General features: G+C 61.6%; 1 protein-coding gene across 3 annotated transcripts in view; it reads right to left on the bottom strand.

Annotated features, from left to right (window-relative positions):
* ATP2B3 (ATPase plasma membrane Ca2+ transporting 3) overlaps positions 1-22,762 on the bottom strand; it is a 60,764-nt gene that overhangs the window by 16,377 nt on the left and 21,625 nt on the right. For all 3 annotated transcript variants that reach the window (XM_045473148.1, XM_045473149.1, XM_045473150.1), the window contains exons 3-20: positions 21,117-21,314; positions 20,753-21,010; positions 20,370-20,495; positions 19,627-19,752; positions 16,609-16,650; positions 15,033-15,197; positions 14,454-14,668; positions 13,606-13,848; positions 13,036-13,277; positions 10,277-10,511; positions 7,944-8,123; positions 7,715-7,802; positions 6,958-7,064; positions 5,650-5,841; positions 4,007-4,220; positions 2,613-2,824; positions 1,491-1,598; positions 41-223 (exon numbers count right to left, since the gene is read on the bottom strand). In XM_045473148.1, coding sequence (XP_045329104.1) covers positions 41-223; positions 1,491-1,598; positions 2,613-2,824; positions 4,007-4,220; positions 5,650-5,841; positions 6,958-7,064; positions 7,715-7,802; positions 7,944-8,123; positions 10,277-10,511; positions 13,036-13,277; positions 13,606-13,848; positions 14,454-14,668; positions 15,033-15,197; positions 16,609-16,650; positions 19,627-19,752; positions 20,370-20,495; positions 20,753-21,010; positions 21,117-21,314 — 3,134 coding nt within the window. The remainder of the gene's footprint in view (positions 1-40; positions 224-1,490; positions 1,599-2,612; positions 2,825-4,006; positions 4,221-5,649; positions 5,842-6,957; positions 7,065-7,714; positions 7,803-7,943; positions 8,124-10,276; positions 10,512-13,035; positions 13,278-13,605; positions 13,849-14,453; positions 14,669-15,032; positions 15,198-16,608; positions 16,651-19,626; positions 19,753-20,369; positions 20,496-20,752; positions 21,011-21,116; positions 21,315-22,762) is intronic.

The following is a 22,762-nucleotide window of genomic DNA, read 5'->3' as shown; positions in this document are numbered from 1 at the left end:
GGCGGGAGAGCCAGAGAAGCCAAGCGGCACGGCGGCTTACCTGCGTCTGAATCCGATTGAGGCCCCGGAACCAGAGGATCTGGCCTCTGCGGAGCTCCCGCTCGGCATGGTCGATCTCTTCCTCCCCCTCGGCCAGCTCCTCGTCGGTCATCTCATCCTTTCCCGGCCCGTGCCCTGCTTCCTTCAGGCACTTGAGCTGGCTGGTGGGGATGGTGGCGATGACCTGGGGGGCCAGAGGCGAGGGGTAGCAGGCGCAGGTGGCTGTCAGAGCACAGCTGGTCCTTTTGGGGTAGGAGCTCTGCTGGGGCTGGGGAGGGACCCACACCTCCCGCCTCCCTCTGACAGCTAGTGCGTGTGCCCCTTGCACTCCCGCGTCATGCACCGCTGTTTCCTAAACACCCGTTCTCTGTCGGCAGACTGGGGCATGGGACGTCCTTTTCTGGTCCCCGAGGCTGCATGACCAGGAGCGGTCCCTGGGGAGCAGGGCGCGGGAGCCGTTGGGGCCAAGGAGCGTTTTCCAGCGAGGGGAGGTCTGGCCTTGGTGCCCCGCCCCCCCCCCCCCCCCCCCCACCGCCCCGCTCCTGAGAGGGGACCGCTAGGCCCCTGGCACATCCTGCCTGACGAGGCGGTCTCAGTTTCCCCGAGGGCCCTGCCGGGCCATCTGTGCCGACAGCGTGATTCCTGGTGGGGCCCCGGCTTCACGCCTGGGGGGCAGAGACTGAGGATCTGAGGTCAACCACACGGGAGCCCCGGGCCCACAGGACCGACCCCCGCTGAAGTCCCCGGTGCTCAGGGAAGCTTCCGTGGAAGCTCACTCCCGGTCTCTCTCGGACCCTGTCCTACATATGCTTGATCTTGGACTTCCAGCTTCCTGAGATGTGACTAAGACGCAGGGCAAAGTGGGTCCTGCACCAATATTCTAGAACTGCAGAGCAATGCTTTCTGAAGCCTCTCGCGTGCCTGTGGCATGGGCTGCTTCTTCCTCACGTCATCGTTGGGTGCCAGAAGCCTCCCTCTGTGCATGCCTTTAACCGTCGAGGGCTACAGGTGTCTGACTTCCACGTTCTAGCATCTCAAAATATTTCTTCATTTTCCTTGACACTTTCTTTCTGCCCCTTGGAAGATTTAGCACGGTGTGGTCTAGCTTCACATCCGTGAGCGTTTTCCAAGCCGCCCGGTTTTAGAGGACGATTTTGGGCTTCTATCATGGAAAGGGGAGTGCTGGGTGATTTTTGCCAGGGCTTTGTGACATCCCAGACGTGGCCCTTTGCCCGCTCTCTGCCGACAACTGTCGCCTGTGGCCGTGTACCTGGGCCGTGGCCTGGCCCGGGCCTGAGCCCTGCTGTGCTGCCCACCCTGAGCACGCTGAACGCTTTCCTAAGCACGGGCTCTGAGGTGCCATGGCCTCCCCCACCCCAGCCCGGCATTGTGTCCGTCCCTGGAAACAGGGAAGGGTCGGGGCTGGGAAAGGTGACGAGGCAGACACTCACCTGTCCCCAGACCAGCTCCCCAACGCCAACGAACAGGCACCAGAGCCACTGCTCCGTGGACAGGGGGCAGCAGCTGAAGGGCTTTCCGCCGAACTGGACGATGACAATCTGCAGGGGTGGGATGGGAGGGAGGCAGGTCAGAGATGGGCCAGTGGGTCCTCCCGGCAGATGGGGCTCTGGCCGTGGCTCAGCAGATGAGCCACATCTCCCACTTCTGTAAACTTGATGCTTTACCGTGTGCCCTGCACGCCCGTGCCGGACACGCCTCACCCCGGGTGCCCCAGTGACACGCCCAGCCAGCCTTGCCTGGGACTCCTGCTGCCTCACCGCCCCTTCCTAGGGAAGAACCCTCCTCCTGGGGGTGAGCTGTTTCAATACAGACCAAGCAATCCCGAGCCCAGGCCACCACCGCCTCCGATACCGTGCTGTCCTTTCTGCCCTAATTCCCCAGGCCAGGGCGCACACAAGCAGAGATGGCGCTACGCCCCCCTGAACCCTGAAATTATTCATAGTCATGAGTCCTCGGCCTGATCGCCTCACCCCAGTTTCTCTCCCAGAAACCACAGTAAAGGCTCCCCCTCTCCCTCTGTCTCCGACCGACCCAGATGCTTCCCCAGGTGGACCCCTCATGGCGTGGCAGGCCCCCTCCTTTGATCCCTGTGAGGAGCAAACGATCCTGGCCTGTTGTCCTCACTATACGTCACACTTTCTATGAATACACCCTACTTTTAAAGGCTCAGACTCCCAAAGAGTCGACTGACCAGCCTGTCCACAGCATGGTGGCAGGCAGAGGCCGATGGTCAGCACTGGGGACAGAAAGTATCCCAAGGGAACCTTCTAGAGTTATGATAGTCCCCCCGGCAAGGAATCCAGCGCTGGAAATGGGCGTGGAAGACGCAGAGGGAACTATGAGGAGGCTCGTTCTGAGGAAGGCCCTGGAAGGCTCTCTGGAAGCCAGCAGGGGAGCACAGAGAGCCTGGGGTCACAAGGCATGCCGGTGGGGCCTGGGACAGCGGGAGGGGCGGAACTGGTTCTGGTTCTGTAAACGGGGATGGGGAGGCCGGTAGTGGGCACGGTCCCCCGCTCCTCATCTGGTGCCGGTATACGGTCGCCCCCGCCTACCTGAATTGCAAAGGTGCCCAGGACGATGGTACAGAAGATGGGGTTGCTGAAGATGCCGTGGAAGACGTTTCGTTCGCCGTGAATCTTGCGGGCGTTGATCTCGTTGAAAAGCTGCATCATGACGAAGGTGTTGAAGATGATGGTGTAGTGCTCTGACGGTGGAGAGTGCAGGGGTGCGTTCCTCCCGCTGTCGATGTCGAAGAAGAGCTCCCCTGCACGTGAGGGGGCACGTGAGGGGGGCGGAGCCCTGGGTGGAGGCAGCTCCCGGCCAGTGTCGCCTGAGGAGCGCCAGGGGGTCTGCGGCAGGGCCACAGGCAGCCCCACCCTGTGGTGACAGGGACCCGGAGGGAAAGTAACGGGTCTCTCCCCACAACACGCGCTCACCCCTGGAGCAGAGGTCTGGCGCAGAAATCCCGGAAGAAGACACCGTGTGCCTGCCGGGTTGAGCGGGGCTGGGCACAGGGTGGGCCAGCCCTCCTCCGCCCTGTCCCTAAGGCCGGGCGGCCAGGTGTAGACCGTCAGGCAGGCCATGAGAGAGAGGCTTCTGCTCCCGAGATATCGGAGAAAGGCCCCCCGAGAGGATCCCCAGTAGTGACCTTGTGATCCCCACACACCGTCCCTCCTGCCCCTCAGCAAATACTGTCCTGCAAACTGAGCTTCCAATCTGCTCCCGGGAACGCGCCTGCGCCCTCAAGGCCAGGGTTGGTGACATAACGGAGAGACGCCACAAGCAGACAAAGCAACAAACCCACCCCAAGGAAACTGCTGGACAGAGCCAGAGCCCAGCCGGCCCTGGATACCCGACCCACAGCCTCTTTCTCTCGTGCCCCCTTCTTCTGGCTTCCTGACAGTTACTCCTCTCTGCTCCTCCTCCTCTCCCCCCACCCCTCCTTCCTCCTCCTCCTCCTTCTCCTCCTCCTCCTCGTTCTCTTCCTTCCTCTTCCCTTTCCTTCCTCCTTCTCTCCCCCTTCGCCCTCCTTTCCTCTGCCCCTCAGGCCTCTTCTCTGTCTTCCACTCTCTGCCTCACCTCGACTGCTTCTCCCTCTCCTATCTCTCCTATCCCCTCCCTCTCCCTCCACCTGTCTTTCCTGGTCCCCCTCTTCCCACTGTCTGTGGCACAGTGCTCTGCTCGCCATGCCCTGGAGAAATGGCCATAGGGTGAGTGGATGGATGGGGGTGATCTGGGTCTCGGTGAAGGACAGCAGTTTCTCAGAGGCACGGGGGCCTATGACACCTGCACGGGGCACGCACACAGAGAGACAGCGGGGAGGTGAGCGTGCAGGGGCCCGTGCTGGAAATTTGGTTCATGGGTGCTCATCTGTCCCTTCCACTGGCAAACAGGGCCCGAACCTGTGCGGCCAGCGGCAGGGCGGTGTGACCCGGGGCCAACCTACCAACGAACAGCAGCGTGAAGATGATGGTGAGCTGGTAGACCGCGTGGCCCAGGATGTTCTTCATCATGGTGCGGGAGATCAGGGGCTTGTCCCGGCCGTATGGTTTCCGTAGCAGCAGTGACTCAGTGGGTGGCTCTGTCGCCAGGGCCAGAGAGGCAAATGTGTCCATGATCAAATTCACCCACAACATCTGCACAGCTTTGAGAGGAGAGTCCTGTCGAGAGGAGGCAGCCACCCTAACACGGGGCCAGAAAGCCCAGTGGCCCACCACTCCAGTGGGAAGAAACTCAGCCTGGGGGCAACGTCACGGGGATTCGTTCGAGTGAAACGCGGCAGATCTGACCTTCCCATCAAAATCTAACATCTCCATCCCTGTGGGAAGGTTAGCAGTGGGTTTTCACTGGGCTTTCGGATTTCCTGCTCTGAAAATGCTGCCAGCCTCCCTGCTCTCACCTGGTGGCAGTGACCTAGAAGGTGTGGTCCAAATTGTCAGCAGGAGATTGACAACCCGTGTGTTATCCCAGACCGTGAAAGTGCTCGACTGGTGGGTACTCTCCTGACCTCCCAGAACTGACAGATCCATAGAGACAGAAAGCAAATGGGTGGGTGGGTGTCAGGAGCTGGGGGCACGGTGAGGGGGCAATGACTGCTTAGTGGGCACACAGGTGACAAGGAGGTTGTAGAATGAGTTAGAGGTGGTGGTTGGACAACATTGTTAATGCACCAAAGGCCACTGAATTGTGCACTTTCAAATGGTTACTGCGGTGCAGTTTATGTTATGTGGATTTTATCTCAATTAAAAAACCTTTCAAAGGGAGACAAGTTCTGGACACTCACTACTGGGGAGAACGAGACTATTGGAAGGGGGAAGAGGTTAAATATGGAGTTCCCATCTCAGCCCGCACTTCCAGTCCTAGATCCACACCTAAGAGAAATGAAGACGTAGGTCCACACACAGACTCGTACAGGTGTGCTCACAGCAGCGTCAGTCACAATCACCAGAAGGTGGAAATGACCCCAATGCCCACTGACGGAGGAAGGGACAAACAAAATGTGCTCTTTCCATATGACACAGCAATATTCTGCCATCAAAAGGAACAAAGTACCGATACTGGCTATAACCTGGATGGACCCTGGAAACATCGTGCTGAATGAAAAGGTGCCAGACATGGAAGACCACATGCTATTTGATTCCCTTTATAGGAAATGTCCAGAAGAGGCAAGTCTGTAAGGACAGAGAGAGCAGATCCGTGGTTGCTGGGGAGTGGGGGAGGGGGTGGGGAGTGCCCGCCAATGGGCCCCGGGGTCTTCGCAGGGGCGATGAAAACATTCAGAAACTAGACACAGGCAGTGGTCGTGCACACTGTGCGTGTACTGATTGCCACTGAACCGTGTGCTCTCAAATGGTGAAGTTTTTGGTATGTGACTTTTATCTCAAAAAAAAAAAAAAAAAAATCTGTGGCAAAGAACCCCCTGGCTCTCGCAACTCCCGGGATGGGGTTTCCAGGGCCTGCTCTCCGCACTGGGGTCCGGGTGCAGGAAGCAGGCCGGGCCTGGGAAAGCAGCTGCCTCCTGCAGGCCCTGTGCCTTGTGGAAGGGAGAGCCCAGGGCCCTCCCTGGGCACAGCGGTCCCCAGTGCCCACCTGAGTAATGCAGGCCCCCGTGAAGGCCACGATCACGGCCACCACGTTGACTGTCAGCTGGAACTGCAGGAACTTGGAGATGCTGTCGTAGACATTCCGGCCCCACATGACCGCCTTGACGATGCTGGTGAAGTTGTCATCGGTCAGGATGATGTCTGAGGCCTCCTTGGCCACATCAGTCCCCGCGATGCCCTGGGGGGCACACACACAGTGTCCACAGGCCCCTCTTCCCCAGCCCCCTTGACGACCCAGCCTACCCGGCCTTACTGTCTGGCTTCCCTTCCAAATGAGGCTCCCCGCCAGCTGCAGACAGAGCTGGTTTCATCCAGTGCGACTTTGTACTAGGAGTGGGCAGGGTGTCTCGTGGCCTGGTAAGGGCCTTCGCTCACAAACAGAGAGGGTGTTGCTACCATGGCCACTACCATGGCCTCACATACGAGGCCCAGCTGCCACCACGTGACCAGCAAGCGGTCTTCTGTCCGGTCTTAGCATGCCAGAGCGGCCTGCTGTATGAGGAGCTCCGCGACTCCTGGGCGGGGATGCCTTCCGCAGAGCAGGGACGTGTCCTGCTGGCCCGTGGGGGTGTTTGCTGCTCACAGCCCCTGATGCAGGGACAGCTGCACACCCTGTCTGCCACCCTGAGGTCGGGTCCTGCGCAGCTCGGCTCGGCACTCACAGTGCCCGGGGGCTGTGGCTCGGTGCCCTTCTCTGTCCTGGGCTCTGGGACGGACTGGCCCGTGCCCCTGGCGCCTGCCCGCAGTGGGCTACCCTGAATGTGGCAGAGTGAAGGGGGCTCCTTCATGGCAGGTGAGGAAAGGGGCTCGCTCGCTTTGTGCCTTCGGTGACCAGGCGCACGCAGCTGGCTGCAGGATGCCGGGGCTGGCCACCCGGGTGGCGGGGTCAGGGTTTTATAGAAATAACGAGCTCCGTACAAGTAACCAGAGAGAAACACAGAGGAAAAGCTCATCTGGGGACTCCAGTGATCGCCCCTGGGGCCGAGTTTCGCTTAGACTGCACTGGGGGTGGCTGAGGCGGGCGCACAGGTGGCAGGCCCCGTGTCCCCCACCCCTGAGGCCCCACTGTCACCTCGGGCATCTCCACGCCAAATGCCTTGAAACAACTCACACCTGTATCCCCTGACCAGATGAGCCCTCGGAGGTCCCAGGGGCCAGGACGCGAGAGGCAGACTTCATCGCTCTGCAACCTGCCTTAACACTAGCCCGCACCTTTCTGCACGAAGCCAATGTCCTTGAGACACAAGGCCCCGCCTGATGTGGTGGTGAGCCAGGCCGGCACTGGGCGGCTTACCATGGCAAAGCCCACATCTGCCTTTTTGAGGGCTGGCCCGTCGTTGGTGCCGTCCCCGGTCACGGCCACCACCTGCCGCTGCTCGCCGGTGCTGCTGTCGATGATCCCTGGAATGCAGAGTGGGTCCTTGTCTGGGGGCTGTGGGGGCGGCTGGCTGCCTCGGGAAACCCTTCGGGATCGTGACCGTGCCAACCACCCCCAATCCCCTGCCCTTTTGTCGCCTTCGGGGTCAAGTCCTTGTGCCTCGACCGGCAGCCCTGCTCCCCTCCTCCTGCCCTGGCCCATCCCCCAGTGAGATGACACAGGGTGGTGTGGCTGGGTGGGAGGCAGGTGGCAAAGTTGTCATCGGCCAACTATGAAGTGTCATCGGTCAAGCACTATGTGACTTGGAGAAATGTCTCCCCCTCCTGGGCCTTAGTTTCCCCATCTGTTACAATGAGAGGCCATTCTCTAGTGGTGTCTTCCATTCATGCTGCTAGCCAGGGAAGCAGAGTGAGCTCTGGCATGTCAGCCCTTCGAGGGCGTCTCCATCATTATCCCCATTTTCCTGAGGAGGAAACTGAAGTTTAGGGAGGGCCATGTCCAGCAGCAACACGTGTGCAGCCCGGGACCCCGCTTCCTAGGCAGGCCCTGGAGCTTGGCTTTGGGAGCCCCGGGGCAAGAGCACACGTGGGGACGATGGCCACACCCAGCCAGCATCATGGCACCTCAGGAAGGGGCACGGCAGGGGGCAGCAGGGGTGAGCGGGCTCCCTTACCTTTGACCAGAGTGTGCTTGTCGGTGGGAGACGATCGGGCGAGGACCCTCAGCTTGGGCCACACCTTGTCCAGACGCTCCTGTTCTATCTGGGAGGGGGAAGCACACAGACGCTGCAGAGCCTGGAGCGGGGGAGGGGGTCCCGAGCAGAGGCGGGGCGGGGGGGGGGGGCGGGAAGAAACAGCCAGAGCCCCGGACTGAGGTGGGAGGGCAGCAGAGCCAGGAACTACCTCGCCTTTCTCGTTGCGGATCCGCCGGTTGAACTCCTTTCCCTCCAGGCACAAGAAGTCCTCCCCAGGCTGGATGATGCCACACTTGGCCGCGATGGCCCGGGCCGTGTTGATGTTGTCCCCGGTCACCATGCGGACTGTGATGCCGGCACGCTGGCATTTGCGGATAGCTTCGGGAACCTGGAAGAGACAAAAGGCATGGGTGCGGCCACCGAGGCGAGACACATCCGCGTCTGGGCTGAGCCCTGCCCTCCATCCGGCTCCGCGGCACCTCTCCTTCGTTCCCTCGGCACGACCCCCACCCCCACCCCCTGACCCCGGGTGCCTCCTTCGTTGCGCTGGGCCCCGGGACCGGCGACGACTCGGACCCAGGCCCCGACACAAGTAAAGCTGGGAGAAGCCACTGGAAGCTTTTATGCTGTCGAGGGGCACCATTGGAGTCTTGTCTGGAAAGGTGACCATAGAAATCACCAGCTCCGTCAATCTCATTTTCCTCTGCAAACTGGAGGTCCAGAGCGGCCGAGCCAGGATCGGCCCTGGTTACCAGGCTGGCCGGCAGGGCGGCTGTATCACTTAGCTCTGGAAGAATGACAAAGAGACCTCTGTCCCCAGCTACCCTGCCAGATGGCAAGGCCAAGGGCAGGCCTGTTGCTTCGGGGCCCCGACTCAGGGCAGGCTTCTGGCCATCAGCTGGCTTGTGGCCAAGCTCTGGACACTTCTCACTTGTCCCCCGCCCCCGCCACCCACCGTTTTACAACATAGAACCAGAGGCATTTACAGCTATAGGTTCTACATGATAAGGTATTTTCACTACTTGGAACCAGTAGACACGTGGCTGAGGTACAAGGGTGGGGGCAGGCCGGTTATCGTGGAGTAGAAATGGTTGTGGCCAGGGTCCTGGGAGTCCAGGGACATTGCCCTCCTGGGTCTGTGAGATGTTCTGGCACCTGCCAGCCTAGGAGCAGCACTGAACGCCAGCCGGGCGCCTTCGGCCTGGCAGGGGTGGGGGTGGAGCAGTGAACAGCTCCATTCAGAAGGGAGAGGCCATCAGGTCTATGTGAGCACAGCGCAGCTTTATGATTCGGCTCTGCTGTGTAGACACGGGCCAATCATCCACGCCTCAGTTTCTCCCTGGCCTGACGAAGGGCAAGGCCCTGTGTCTCCGGGGGGGTGGCCCTGTCGCCCACAGCAGCGTCTTCTCTCCCTGCTCTCCCAGGCTGCTGCTCCCCGTCCCCTCTGCTGCCATCCGCTTCCTCCCAGGCCAGCTTCCAGGCGTCCCCTTTCTGCACAGAGAGGCCCCAGCGTCCTCAGAATGCGGGGATACACTGCTGCCGAGGGCCTGTGGTCGCTGTGTACACGTAGCGAGCATTGACTGTGGAATTGGCCGGTCTCAGGCGCCTGCTCCGGTATGTCAGTGAATACCTGTCTCCTGAAGAAAGGCCCAGAAGCCTGTCCTCCCTCGTCTCAGCAACGCGTGTGTTTTCAGGCTAATCAGCAGGATCGGGGTGGCCCTGCTTCTGACATGAGGTAGGTGCCACTGGAGAGGCCCTGGGAGGTGAGAGAGGGTCCCTCCCTGCCTCTGGCAACCCGCACCCCTGTGGCTTGTGCTCTTCCCTTGGGGCCTGCTCGCTCTCCCTGTCTCAAGGCTCTTGCGTCTTTACGGACCGGCAACCCTCCCCTTTGCTTCTTCGCTCTACAGCCTGTTCGGCTTCTGCCCGGTTTCTCTGTTCCCTTCTCACAAAAGCTCTTGGTAAAGCCGTCTACACACGCTGGCTCCTTGCCTGGCCCCTTCCTTCAAGTCTCTTTGCAGGCTCCTCCCACCTCCGTCCCAGCTGTCCACTCACCCTGCGACATCGCTCATATAAACATGCTTCGGGAATCTCTCTCCGGCCAGGACCTTCTGCTCTGAGTGCGCCACTCCTGCAGCTACCTGCCCACTTGACATCTCTGCAGGGATGTCCCGAACGTCACTTGGCCCCCACCAAACCCGTGACCGGGAACAGCCCCCTGCCCCCCAAACCTGCGTCCCGTCGGACTCCCGGCACCGTGCCCCGGTGCCGCCTCCGAACCAGAGCCCTGGGAGTGGTGCTTGACTCTCCCTCTCCCTCGCCGCTCCCTCCAGCCTGTCAGTCCTGCCGGGGAGGTCTGACCTGGAGGACCCTGGGGCCCTGCCCTTGCCCACCTTTCCTAACCTTTCTGGGCTCCGGCAGGAAGTAGTGTGAGAGCGGCGAAGGCACCAGAAGGGGGCCACGCCGTGGAGGCCGTACGGGAACCAGGGCTGCCCCTCCACCCATCCAACGACCCGGGCCGCTCCCGGGCCAGAGGGTGGCTACCTCGGGCCGCACGGGGTCCTCGATGCCCACGACGGCTATGCAGGTGAGGTCGCCCACGACCTCGTTCTCATTGTCCCAGTCGGGCTCCTGAGCTGCGGAAAAGTCCCGGTAGGCGATACATATGGTGCGGAGGCCATCGCAAGCCATGGGCTCAATGATCTTCTTCACCATGTCGTCCCGGTCCCGAGGGCGGAAGCCGCGCGGCTCCCCGTTGCTGTTTAAGATGTTGGTGCACCTGGGGTGGGGACAGAACAACAGCGTTGGTGCCAGTGAAGCGAGGGCAGCCGGCGCAACAGAGAGTCTCGGCAGGCGTCGGTGTGAGCCCCGCATTCAGCGCGGCAGACAGGCTTGTACGAGGAGGGAGGCGTTCTGCCTCCTGGGGCCTAACGGTGTACCCTCCCCAACCCCTCACATACTTCCCAGAACCTCACGATGTGGCCTTATTTGGAAATGGGGTTGTTGCAAAGTCATGGCGAGGTCATACTGGTTTAGAGTGGGCCCTTAATCCAATGACTGGTGTCCTTATCAAAAGAGAAGACAACACACAGAGACACAGACGCACACAAGGACAAGGCCCCGTGAAGACAGAGGTGATACGTGTACAAGCCAAGGAGCCCCAAAGACTGCTGGCCACGGCCAGAAGCTGGAAGAGACGAGGAAGGGCCCTCCTCCGGAAGCTTCGAAGGGAGCGTGGCCCTGCCCACACCTCGATTTCGGACTTCTGGTCTCCAGAACTGTGAGAAAACAGATTTCTGTGTTTTTAAGCCATCGGATTTATGGTCCTCCGTTCTGGAAGCCCCAGGAGCTGGAAACTCACAGGCTGGTGTAGGCGAGGAGACCCTAGAGTGCAGGGCTCACCCCAGCTCTTCGTGGACTCTCTGGGGTACACTGCTCTGGCAATGCCATGGAGTGTGGCCGTGACAAAGAGGCAGGGTTCAGGTGCGCAAGAAGAAGGAGCAAAGGAACCGAGGTCCCCAGAGGCAGGCATGGCGGAGGGGGCGAATGGGAGCCCTGGACAGACTGGTGAAGGAGGAAAGGAGGAGCTGGCAGGGACTCTCGCCCTTTTGCGGAGTCACTCATGTAACTCTCGCAACACTCCCAGGAGGTATTTCTGTTGTCTCCACGTAGGGGAAACTGAGGCTGTGCTGGGGAGTGAGTCGCTGTCCACACGGCCAGCAAAGAGGAGAGCCAGGAGTGGAGCCCAGCGCCCAACTACAGGAATGGGGCTTCTAGCCACGGTACCTGCCAGAGGCTGAGGAAGCACAGAAAGAGAGCTGGGGCCTCCAAACCTGGCCGCCGCACCTCCTGGGATGCGGTAGGACAGCTTCAGGGGGGAGGTGGCCTTTGCACCCGGGGAGTATGTGCCTGGGCAGAGACTTGGGGGAGAACATTTACGTCTTAGAAGGTAGCCTTGGAATAAGTGAGGAGCCAGGTGGGCAGGGCAGAGCAGCGGGGGGGGGGGGGGGTGGGGAGCTTGGGGGGGCACTTGGAGGCGGAGCTCCATGCTCCTCACCCCACTCAGTTTGTATAACAGCTTTATTGAGATATCGTTCACACACCACACAACTTATCCATTTAAAATGTCCAATCCAGGGGCGCCTGGGTGGCTCAGTTGGTTGAGCGTCTGACTTCGGCTCAGGTCATGATCTAGCAGTTCGTGAGTTGGAGCCCTGCATCGGTTCTCTGCTGTCAGCATAGAGCCTGCTTGGGACGCTCGATCCCCCCTCTCTTTCTGTCCCCCACCCCACGCACGCGTGCTCTCTCTCTCAAAATACATATTTAAAAAATATTAAAAAAATACAATGTATAATTCGATGGCTTTGAGTTTAGTCGCAGTGTTGTGCCACCATCACCACGGTGCACTTTAGAACATTTCCATCACCTCTAAAAAAAACCCTACACGAGGGACACAAGAAGTAAAGAGACAAACAGGATTTCATCAGCGAAAAACACATGTGCCTCCAAGAATGAATGAAGACAGTGAAAAGGCATTTGTCAATCAAGTATGTGCTAAAGATCTCTTACAGGACAACGACAAGACCACGAAGAACTCAAATCAAAGACGAGCAAAGGACTTGAGTGGCCGTTTCTCCCAAGAAGGCACCCAAATGGCCTGAAATTTGGCCATTTCGGGGCCGACATCCCTGGTCATCAGGGAAATGCAAACCAAGCCCCTGTGCGGTCCCAGCTCACGTGCACTAGGATGGCGATGAGAAGAGCGATAAGGAGAAGCTGGGGGGATAGAAAATGGTGCCCCTGCGCGAGACAGTTGGGTGGTTCCTCAAAAAGTTAACCTGTGTTACGGCAGGACCCAGCCTTCCGCTCCCAGGTATGTCCGAGAGAACCGAGAGGACGAACCCCAAGGAACAGCTGTACGCCCCTGTTCACGGCAGCGAGGCTCACAGCAGCCCAAGGGCGGGGGACTGGCCGAAGGCCGAACGGATGAACCCTGACAGCGTTCTGCTCGGTAGAGGCAGCCTGACACACGGGCCACATATCGTACGATCCCGTTTATGTTAAATGTCCCTGATCGGCAAATCCATACAGAAAGGAGATGAGTGGCCGTCAGGGGCTGGTTGGGGGTGTGGTGGGAGGGACTGTTGAATGGGGACAGGGTTGCCTTTGGGGGGCTGGCGACGAGAACGTTTCGTGATGCGCCACCCCGGGACTATACTTGCTGCGTGTTTTCACGCGATGACGATGGCCGCTTTTACGCTATGTCTATTTTACCACAACAGTGAACTCAGAAGCCGGCTCACTTTTTCAGCAGGATCTCCGAGGCGCCCTTGCTGAAGAGGCGGAAGCCGCCGTCAGGCAGGCGGATGACTGTGCTCATGGACTTGCGGACCGAGTTGAAGGTGTACACTTTGTAAAGCTTATCTTCCGGAATCTGCTCCCGCACAGGCTGGAAGTCCCGCTTCAGGTCCAGGACAAAGCCCAGCAGAGCACACTCCGTCTTGTTGCCCACTTGGCGTGGGAGAGCGCCTTCCTTCTCTGGAGGCTACGAGGCAAGGAGAACCAGCGTGGCACTGGGGGCCCAAGTCTCCCCTCCTTGCTGCCCCCAGGACCCCGGCCTGGCTGTGGCCACCATGTCTTCACGGTGTGGTGGCAGGGAGCCGAGGAGGGCCTCCACGCGGACTCCAATGTGGGCAGGCTTCCCGCCACTCACTGGGCTCAGAGGGGGTTTCCAGAACCTGCGGGTCCCGCCCAGAAGCCAGGGCAGGAGTCCAGAGGGGCCCTGGTGACCCCTGATGCCGCAGCCTCCGGCCCGGCGCCCTGCCCTCGTCCCACCCCGACCCGGCCCAGCCTGCCGCCCGCTCCCCGCTCACTAGTATTTTGGTGGTGTAGGCACTGTTGATGGAGATGGCGTGGACCAGGAGGTCGAGGATCTTGGGGGTCAGGGCGCTGGGGGCCGGAACCTCTTTGTAGTGGGCGTCCCCGAGGTAGGACTGGACCACGGTCATACGGTTGGTGGTGAGCGTGCCCGTCTTGTCTGAGCAGATGGCTGTGGCATTGCCCATGGTCTCGCAGGCATCCAGGTGGCGGACCAGGTTGTTGTCCCTCATCATTTTCTGTGAAGGGCATAGATGAGGGCTTAGGTAGCCAGCTGTCCTTGGAAAGGTTGGCCCACGGGGTCGGGGAGCAAGAGGCCATCAGCCGGTCATGTGCGACTCGGCTCTGCCCAGCCAGCTTTCCATGTGGCACTAACAGCCCAGGGGGCCTCGGTCAGCTGGCACATACCCTCGCGGCCGGGCACGGCTTGGAGTGACGGCAGAGCGGGAGGACTCTCGTGAGACAGGCCAAGCGGTCGACTCGCGGCGCTCCCTCTTCCCAGGGCTCCCCGGGGCCTCCCCCCTGCCCATGGCCCCCGCTCAGGTCATTGGCTGTCTCTGTGCTCCCCCCTCCCAACGCCATCTCCCCGCACTGTCTCAGCTGGTGTTCTCAGCCCTCTCCGGATCACCCTTTGCGCCTGCACCCGCTTCTGCAAGGGACAGCAGTGTCCTCAGACCTGCAGATGCTAGGTCTATCCTCCCGCCTGCCTGCCGTCCAGCTCATCCCAGCCGCCCCACTCTCCCCACGACCGATCCCAACTTGCTTAATGGCTTGGAACGCCAATTTCTGGGTCTGTCTCCTAGTATGAAGGCATTCTCACGCGTACTGTGTTTATAATTATTACCTTGACAGAGTAGGCTAAGGAGATGGTGACGGCAAGAGGCAGGCCCTCCGGGACGGCCACAACCAGTACAGTGACACCGATGATGAAGAACTTCACAAAGTACTGCACGTAGACGGGCGTGCACTCCGCCAGCCACACCCGGCCATCCACGACGAAGGTCTCAATCACAAAGTAGAGGACCAGGATGATGACGGTGATGGCAGACATCACCAGCCCTGCCCAGCCACGGAAGCCACAGAGGGTGGGTGCGGGAAGGGGAGTCGGCCGGGGCGAGGGAGGGAGAGAGCAAGAGCGAAGGAGTGGTAAGGGAGGCTGCGGACCGCACCACGGCCAGCCGGGTCGGGGGCGGCGCTCGGTCCCCAGCCTTGCGGACGGACGTTTGGAAGCCACGGTTTCCAAATGGGGGCCGGACCGGCCCCTGCCGGCCACTGCCGGCCCCTGGTGGGGTCCCCTTGCTGCCTGGCCTGCGCCCCCTGGAACATCCCTTTCCCACTTGCCCTCCACAGCCCGGCCTCAGGCCCGGGGGCCCAGTGTCCTCGCCTATCGGTGGCCCCTGGACCACGCGTCCGCTGGCCCTACCTGCTTTCCCGATCTGCACGGCCAGTTTGGTGAGCTTGCCCTGCAGGACCGACTTCTCCTTCTTGGGCACGCTGGCTTTCTTCTTCTCCCGTTCCTCAGTCTCCCCACCCTCCGCACTCTTCAGGGGCTGCATTTCCATGGCAACTGCCCCGTCCTGCTTCTTGGCTGCGTACAGAGGAACCCCACAGCCAAACTTAGGGCCCAGGCGACAGCTACAAGGGGCTTTCACAGGGAAAGACGTGCCACGCTATACGAGAGGAAACGGGGCTCAAGGGGTTTCTCTGCTTTCTGAGTGTGACCTAGCCCAGGGGCCGTCTCCTCTCCCTCCCGTCTCCCTGGCAGTTCAGGCCCTCCCGAGATGGGTGGGAGGCTCCGGTGCTGTCGTGGTCAGTGCAGAGACGGTTGTCTCGGGGCTTCTCAGGGGAAAGGAGGACAGACACAAGCACGAGCAACTTTGGGCACACAGACAGGATGGCCAGCCCCATAATGCCCCAAATCTCAATACCTGACAGCAGAGGTCTGGGGCCCAGGGAACGTTCCAGAACCTTGAACTGAGTCAGTGGCCCACTGGTGTCCAAGCACCACCACCCCCCCCCCCCCTCAGGAGGCCTAGGAGCCCCTGCGTTCTTCTCCCCTGCTCCCTGCTTAGGCTGTCTTCTCCCGTCAGCCTCTCGAGTGGGCGCATTGACTTCCATCAGAGCCCCGGCTCGCTGTGTGCCCCTCCTCAGCCCGCTCCCTGGCTGCAGGTGGTTCCTGCCGGAATGGGCCACCATGGGCGAGCCTCACACCCCTCTCTCCTCTAGCTGCCTCTTCGCCTTCTGTCTGGGACAGGTGGCGTCCTCGTGGCTTCCTCACTGGGGCCTGCTCTCTTCACGCTGCCCCTGACCACAAGGTTTCTTGTCCCCAGGGGCCTCAGGCCAGAGCCCACGGCCTCAGTGATACTCAATGCCCCACCCAGCTGGGTCACTCTAGCCTTGCGCCCCACCGACTGGCACTCCCTGCCCCAGCCCGGGACCCTAGCCATCAGGCTGTCCCCCTGACCCAGATCCCTCCCAACCTCAGCTCTCCTCTGAACTCTAGTTTGCTTGTCTGACTCTGTCTTGGTCCCTGGGCCCCTGGGCCCCACAATGCACTCGAGTCTTGCCCCTGGGTCCGTTTCTCTGCGTTCTGACCTTCCTGAGGGCAAGGACCGTGCTTTACACCTTTGGCTTCCCTCCAAAGCCCCTCACCGCTGACAACCCTCATCCCAGCCACACGGCATCAGCACCTACCAGGCATTCGGGCCGAGAGGAGAGTGGGTGTCGGACCGGCACCCGGTCACCCTGCCTCAAAAGCCCAGAAGAAAGGCAGCTGGACCGGGAAACCCACAGGCCTGGTGTGGTCTTGGGTGAGTCACCCTCTCTGAGCCTCAGTTTCCTCACGGGTGATCTTTGCATACTTCTGGCAGGGTCTGCACAGGGGCCCCCCACCCCACTCACCTGGTCTCTGGGTGCTGCTCCAGCAACTGACGCGGGCGGCCCCCCACCCTGTGCCGCACCCCTCCGCCACCCCACCCTGAGCACGGGGCGCGCATTACCTTTGGTCTGGCTACTCTCCATCGCCCCATCCTGCTGCTTGCCTACAACGGAAGAGGAATGACAGACACGAAGGCTTCAGAACATCCACGTGGCCCTGGCACACGCACACGCACACGCACACGCACACAGGACAGCGGGACACAGACAGCGAGGCCAGAGGGCGCGGTGCAAAGGGGCGGGGAGGAGGGCCCTGTGCTCCCCGGGCCTGCTCTGATGCCCTCTCTCCACCTCTCGGCCCACGAGAGCCACACTCTTGGCTTCCCGGACGAGGGCCCGGCCCTCCAGTGAACTCCCCGAGCCAGTCCTGGACGGCCCCTGGGTCACGTGTGCCCAGCAGTGGGGGAGGTCTCTGAAAAGGCTACCGCCACGGGGAGTGAGAGCCGCCAGGTGTCTGGTCCCAGGTCTGCCACGTTGAGCAGGGCCCCCCCAGTCGGGATATGTACCCCCCTCCACAGGAGTGGCACGAACCATCTACCTAGGTGGTCCCTGACCCCTAGTGGCCTAGCGGTCAGCTTTCCGTGCAGCGCAGCCAGCAGTCAGCTCTGCAGAGTGTTTGGAGGGACAGAGAAGGGAGACTCTAGAAACCCGCTGGCCTTAAATGCCCACAGGGGTGCCAGGCACCCGGCACTGGAGGGAGCAATGGTACACGGAATGGGCCGGGCCCCAGCTGGACCTGTGTGTCGGCGGCGGGGGCGGGGGGCGCATTCGTGAATGTGGTCTGCCACCACAAAGCCCGCAGCTGGGTGTTGGGGACCAGGGCAGTGACTGGCTTCCAAGACCAAGGTAAACGGCGCTGGCAGTGAGGCCAGCACGGTGCTCTGGGTCGGGCTCTGTACCAGCCCCTCTGGCCTCATCTTCCCCAGGGCATCGCGGTGGGGCATCGGTTCAAAGAGCTCTCTTAGGGACCACACAAGTGCTAGCCCGGGACCTGGAAATGACTGACGTGTGACAGGAGGGGTCTGTGTGCTGACCAATACCCAATAACTCATGTCACTGGGGATCCAGGAGTGCAGACAGGGTGCCAGGTGGCTTCTAGGCAGTGGGGTCTAGTCTGGGGGTCCCAGGGAGGAGAGAGAGGCCCCCTCCCGGCTGGGGTGGTATGCAGGTTGTCCCTCTGTCAGAGTGGGGAGGTTCAGAGGTGAAGGAGACTCCTGGGGGGAGAGGAGGCACCTGTAGACACACGGTGACGATGCAGAAGGGCCCAGAGAGGCCTCTGGAGGAGGGAGAGGCGTGCGGGATCAGCACTACAGGAAGAGGAAGACAAAAGCCCAGGGAGGGGAGGGGGGGAAGGAGAGCACCTCAAGTAGGAGGGCGACTAGGAGTCAAGGCCAAAAGGCAAGAAACAGGTTGAAGGGCAGCAGGTGGCCTGGGAGCATCGGGCTGAGAGACGGGGTTGCGAGGCAGCAGGAGTAGGGATGGGGGCCAGGGTGGGGCGCTGGCTTTGCCACCGCAGCAGCAGCCGGGCCTTGGGCTCACACCTTGGTGGGGAGTTGTGGGTGCTGCTGCCCTTGCCTGGAGCCTGGCCAGCTCTGCTCCCCTCCAGCCCCCACCCCCCACCTCAGGGTTCCCCTCTTCCAGGGAGCTGGCTGGCGGAGGTGCCCCCTCTGACCCCTCAGTAGCTCAGCCTAGGGCAGCTGAAGCCGAGTGAGGGGCAGACGAACCAGAGCTGGGGAGGGGCCTGGGGGGACTGGTGGGGTTTTGTCAAGGTTGAAGAAGAGGGGCCCAAAACCAAGTCCTGCAGACCACCAACATCTCAGGGACAGGGCTGCAGGGGAGGAGAAGGCTTCCCTGGAGAGGCGGATGGGTACCCCAGCCCAGCCTGGAGGAGGCCCAGGGCCCACCCACCCGCCCGCTTGCCTGCCTGCGGCCCCTCGGCTGTTCACGGTGGAGAGAAGCTGCGCTGAGCCCCGCAGGGACAGGATGCTTGGTGTGGCAAATGTGGATGAGGGTCTGCTAGTGCTGGCTGGCTGCTGGGAGACGGGGCCCACAGAAGCTTCTAGGCCACAGCAGGTCACCCACCTCCTCTCTCGCTGTCTCCAGGAGCAGGGCAGCCTAGGGCTGGAGACACTGGCACATCCTTCCTTATGCTGGCCTGTCCCCTTGCCACTTGTTTGCCCGGTCTAGGTGCCCTGACTAACTGATGTAGGGCTGGTGACCGGCACCCCTCTGTCTCACTTCCCCCCGGGGACCCTGGCTGCGGGCTTTCAGCACACGCTCTCTCCACATGTGTGCAGCTTCTTTGTACTCCGAGTGGACCCAAGCGAATGTTCTCGAAGGCACACATCTAGGAAACTCTGCTCCCCGCCTGGTTCGGGGGAGACCCAGGTTAGATCAAGGTGAGTCGTGACCTGGTGCGGGCCTGTAACAAAGAACTGAACGGGGTCCTGCCTGGTGGGATTGGGGCTCTGGGCGTGGGGTGGTGCTGAGGACAGCTCCCTAGTTTTGTCAGCGCTGTTCTGAGGACTGGAAGAGACAGCGGCCACGCCTGGGGCTCGGGGCAGTGGCGAAAGGAGGCAGCGGGACGGCCGTGTGCCAGCTGGACTCTCACAAGACAGTTGTCCCTTGACACTGTTTTCCCCTGGGCCCCCACCCCATCCCAGCTTCCTCTGGCCTCGGACATCCTCTGGGGAGTCCAGTCCATTTCGATCGGGAGCCCTCTACCTCTGGCTGTATGACTCACATCTCCCTGGCTGCCACGTTGGTGGGGCCCTCGGCACCTCACCACGGGGCGTCAGCACACCCGAGAGCGGGCACGGGGTCCCCGGGGGCACTCTCCCAAGCCAAGGCGGCTGGCCTCTGTCCCTCCAACCCCGTTCCTCCCCAGGCAGGGCGCTCCCCCCCACCCTGGCACACACTTCCCAAAGCCTTTGGGCAAAGACGCCAGAAGCAGGTCCTCCAAAGGAATCGGAAGAGAAGGTACGGCCTCTCAGCGCGCAAGGCTGGCTCTCGCTGCAGCTGGAGCTGGAGTGGGGGATTAGGCCAGTGGTGCTGGGAACTGGACGTCACTATTTCCTTACCTTTCTTATCCTTCTTCTCCTCTTCCTCCCCACCAGCTCCAAGCAAGGTAAAGATGATTCCTGTCTGGGAGTTGACACCAACAGCAGTCACCACCATTCTTCCAGAACCTTCCATGACATGGGTACCTGGGAACACAGGGGGACCGAGACAGATTTGCATTGCTTGAGGGAGGCGTGGCTGAACACCTACAAGTTCTCCCCCAGGAATCCCAGAAGCACGAACTCGGTGTTTGGAGGCCCCTGGAGGCCATGTTGACCCTAATCCTAGAACGAAGCCTCGTTCCTGGCTTGGAGGGGACCCGGAGGCGCACACATGAGCAGCTGCTTGCCCAGAAACACAGGGTGAGGTCTTCACAGGGTCCACCTGGGGCCTCCAGCCTCTCTGTCCTGTGTCACACTGCATTTGCCGCCGGGATAAATGCTGGGCTAGGCCAAAACGTTCTAGGAGCTTTCCTCAGGATATTAGGGGCCCTTCGAGGCGGGGAGCACCCATTTCCTTCCCCAGTGGCTAGAGCGACCACCATCAGGCCTCCCACGGGCCACTCTGGCCTCTTGGGGGCAAAAACTTCAGACTCCCTAGCCAGAAGGGCGACTCAGGAGGCCTGCGATTGAGGGGGTGGCTGGGCCAGATGGCTTCCGAGGCTCTTTGGTGCCGAACTGGTCCAGAGGGCAGTGCCAGCCTGCATCTTGCCCCCTCCCCCCCCCCTCCCCCCCACAGCTTGGCCAGTGCCCCGAGGCCTCACCTGAGAGCAGCATGGGGTCTTTGTCAGCTGATTTGCGCACGTGGTCCGACTCGCCTGTCAGGGAGCTCTCGTCGATCTTGAGGTCATTGCCTTGGATGAGCACGCCATCAGCAGGTAGCAGGTCTCCTAAGGCCGGCCAGGCAGCCGGAACCACACGCTGTGGGTCCAGGTAGCCTTCCGCCCGGCTGCCTCCCGCCTGCCCCAGGAGAGGTCTCGAACCTAGGGGGTGGGGCCCTCTCCTTTCAGCTTCAGGCCTGCTTCCTGGGGCTCTGTCTCCAGCTTGAGCCCCCCCCACCGCCCACTGCTGCCCCTGCCCCGCCTTGTTCCGCAGGTGAAGGCCCACGTACTGGGGGGTGGGGAAGGCCCTTGCCAGATGCACTCACCATACTTGACCTGTGCGATGTCGCCCACCACCAGTGCGGCCACCGGAACCTGCAGCAGCTGGCCGTCCCGGATGACGGAGAACCGCTGTTCCTGTTCGATGCGGCTCTGCAGGCCCCGGAACTGCCTCTCCTTGCTCCAGTCATTGAAGGCCGTGACCAGCACCACGCAGGTGACTGACAACAGGATGGCGGCTCCCTCGATCCAGCCTGCCTCGGCCTCCCCTTCGTCTTCTGCCCCAGCTGACACGTTCCCGCACGCTGCACCCGAGGACAGCAGGGAAGGGTGGGGTGGCAGGAAAGTCACGCTGAGGCCCCTCGGCTCAGGTCCCATTCCTTCCCTCCTGCCGGGTCCTCCCCTGCTCACCTTCGCTCTCCTCTCCGGGCGGTGCATAGAATGAAAGGCCCAGGGAGACGATGGCGGCTACCTCCAGGATGATTAGCGTCACATCCTGCAGGGCCTCCCACACCAGTTGCAGGAAGGTCTTGGGCTGCTTGGGAGGGATGAAGTTCTGCCCATAGATCTGCCTGCGCTTTTCCAAGTCATTGGCATTGTTGGCCAGGCCTGTGTGGTGCAGGGATGGAGAGCGGGGACACAGAGCAAGAAGATGGGAAGGGCCAACAGCTTGAGGCCCTGCCCCTTTCTCCCCTGCTCGCCCAGAGTGCCTGTCTTGTTCTCTGGCCTGAAAGCCCCTGGAAGGCGGGAACTGCACCTGCCCGATCCTCCAAGCCTTTCTGCAAACCCCGAGGACAGGTATGTGGGCGTGTGTGCCCTCCAGCTGCCCGGACAGCGCAGGCGTGCGACCGCGCGACTCGCAACAATGCGGAGCCCCTGGCATGAGGAAGGGTTCGGTCGTCCTCCCGATATGCTCGGGGAGGTCTATGGGCTACGGTGGGTCCCTTCAGAGGGCAGATGGGAAGGACGGTGATAACGGCCACCATGGGGTGGGGGTGGGCAGAGGGAACCCAGCTGGGCCAGGGATGGCCAAGTGTCACCTGGAGACAGGAGAAGAGAACAGCCCAGGCGTTCGCAGGAGCGCAGGGCTTGGTACAAGACTGGGATGGGGGGCACAGGTGTGGCAGCCTGCTGTCGGCCAGGCCCAGGGTAGCTGATCCCCTGTGGGCGGTGAGTGGGCCGAGGTGCTCGTACAATCCCTCCAGGGTCCAGAGGAGGAAACTGAGTCCAGGGAGGGAAAGGGCCCTGTGCCTGTGAGTCGGAGCTCTTGCTGGCAGCCCAGGACTCCTTTGCTGCCCTGTGCACCTGACCCTAGGTCAGGACGACGGGAGCCTCACAGATGCTAAGCCATCAACAGCGGGGCGTGGCCAAGCCATGCGCGCGGGACACAGAACCCGTGTCATCTGACGAGACCCGGGAGACAGTCGGCTCTGGCGGCCCCAAAACATCGTCGGTTTTGCCCATGCTGTTGAGCATGGGTGTGGCACCCGTGGCACCAGGAGGTACGTAGGAACTGCCCCCGCCCCGAGCTCTCGTGGCCGTCGTCCGGAGTCAGCTGCCTCCTTCCTAATGCTTTCCCTAGACCCCGCTGCAGTGCCAACCTCGAGTTCTGAGCTGGGGGTCACGGCGAAGGGCGGGGATGGGATGTGAGCTCCCTGCCTTGCCCACGCCCCCGCCCATGGCCTCCTCTGGGGCCGCACACGTGGCACTTGGTGAATGTCTCTGAGGCTCTGGGATTGTCAGTGAGTGATTCATACTGATGCCACAGTGTCCCCAGGCCACCAGGCAGAGGATGAGGAGAGTGAAGGGTGAAGAAGCCGGTCTCAGTGGGGACCCCTTGTGGCCAGAGCAGGTGAAACATGTTGAAGGAGGGCTGAGAGGCTGAGAGGCCTGACCCGGACTTCTAGAGCCCTGGGAGGCCCCCGCCACATCGCAGGCACTCTAGTGTGTTGGGGCTGGGATGAAGGGCTCAGAATCAACATCCACCAAGGGGCGAGCTCCGGCTTTCGAGGCTGGGCCCTTACCTTACTTCTCATCCTTGGGACAGCCCACTTCCC

The sequence above is a fragment of the Leopardus geoffroyi genome, chromosome X (genome assembly GCF_018350155.1).
Source record: "Leopardus geoffroyi isolate Oge1 chromosome X, O.geoffroyi_Oge1_pat1.0, whole genome shotgun sequence".
Classification (NCBI taxonomy): domain Eukaryota; kingdom Metazoa; phylum Chordata; class Mammalia; order Carnivora; family Felidae; genus Leopardus; species Leopardus geoffroyi.
The sequence above is the reverse complement of the archived record's forward strand: the minus strand, read 5'-3'. Positions and strand labels throughout refer to the sequence as shown.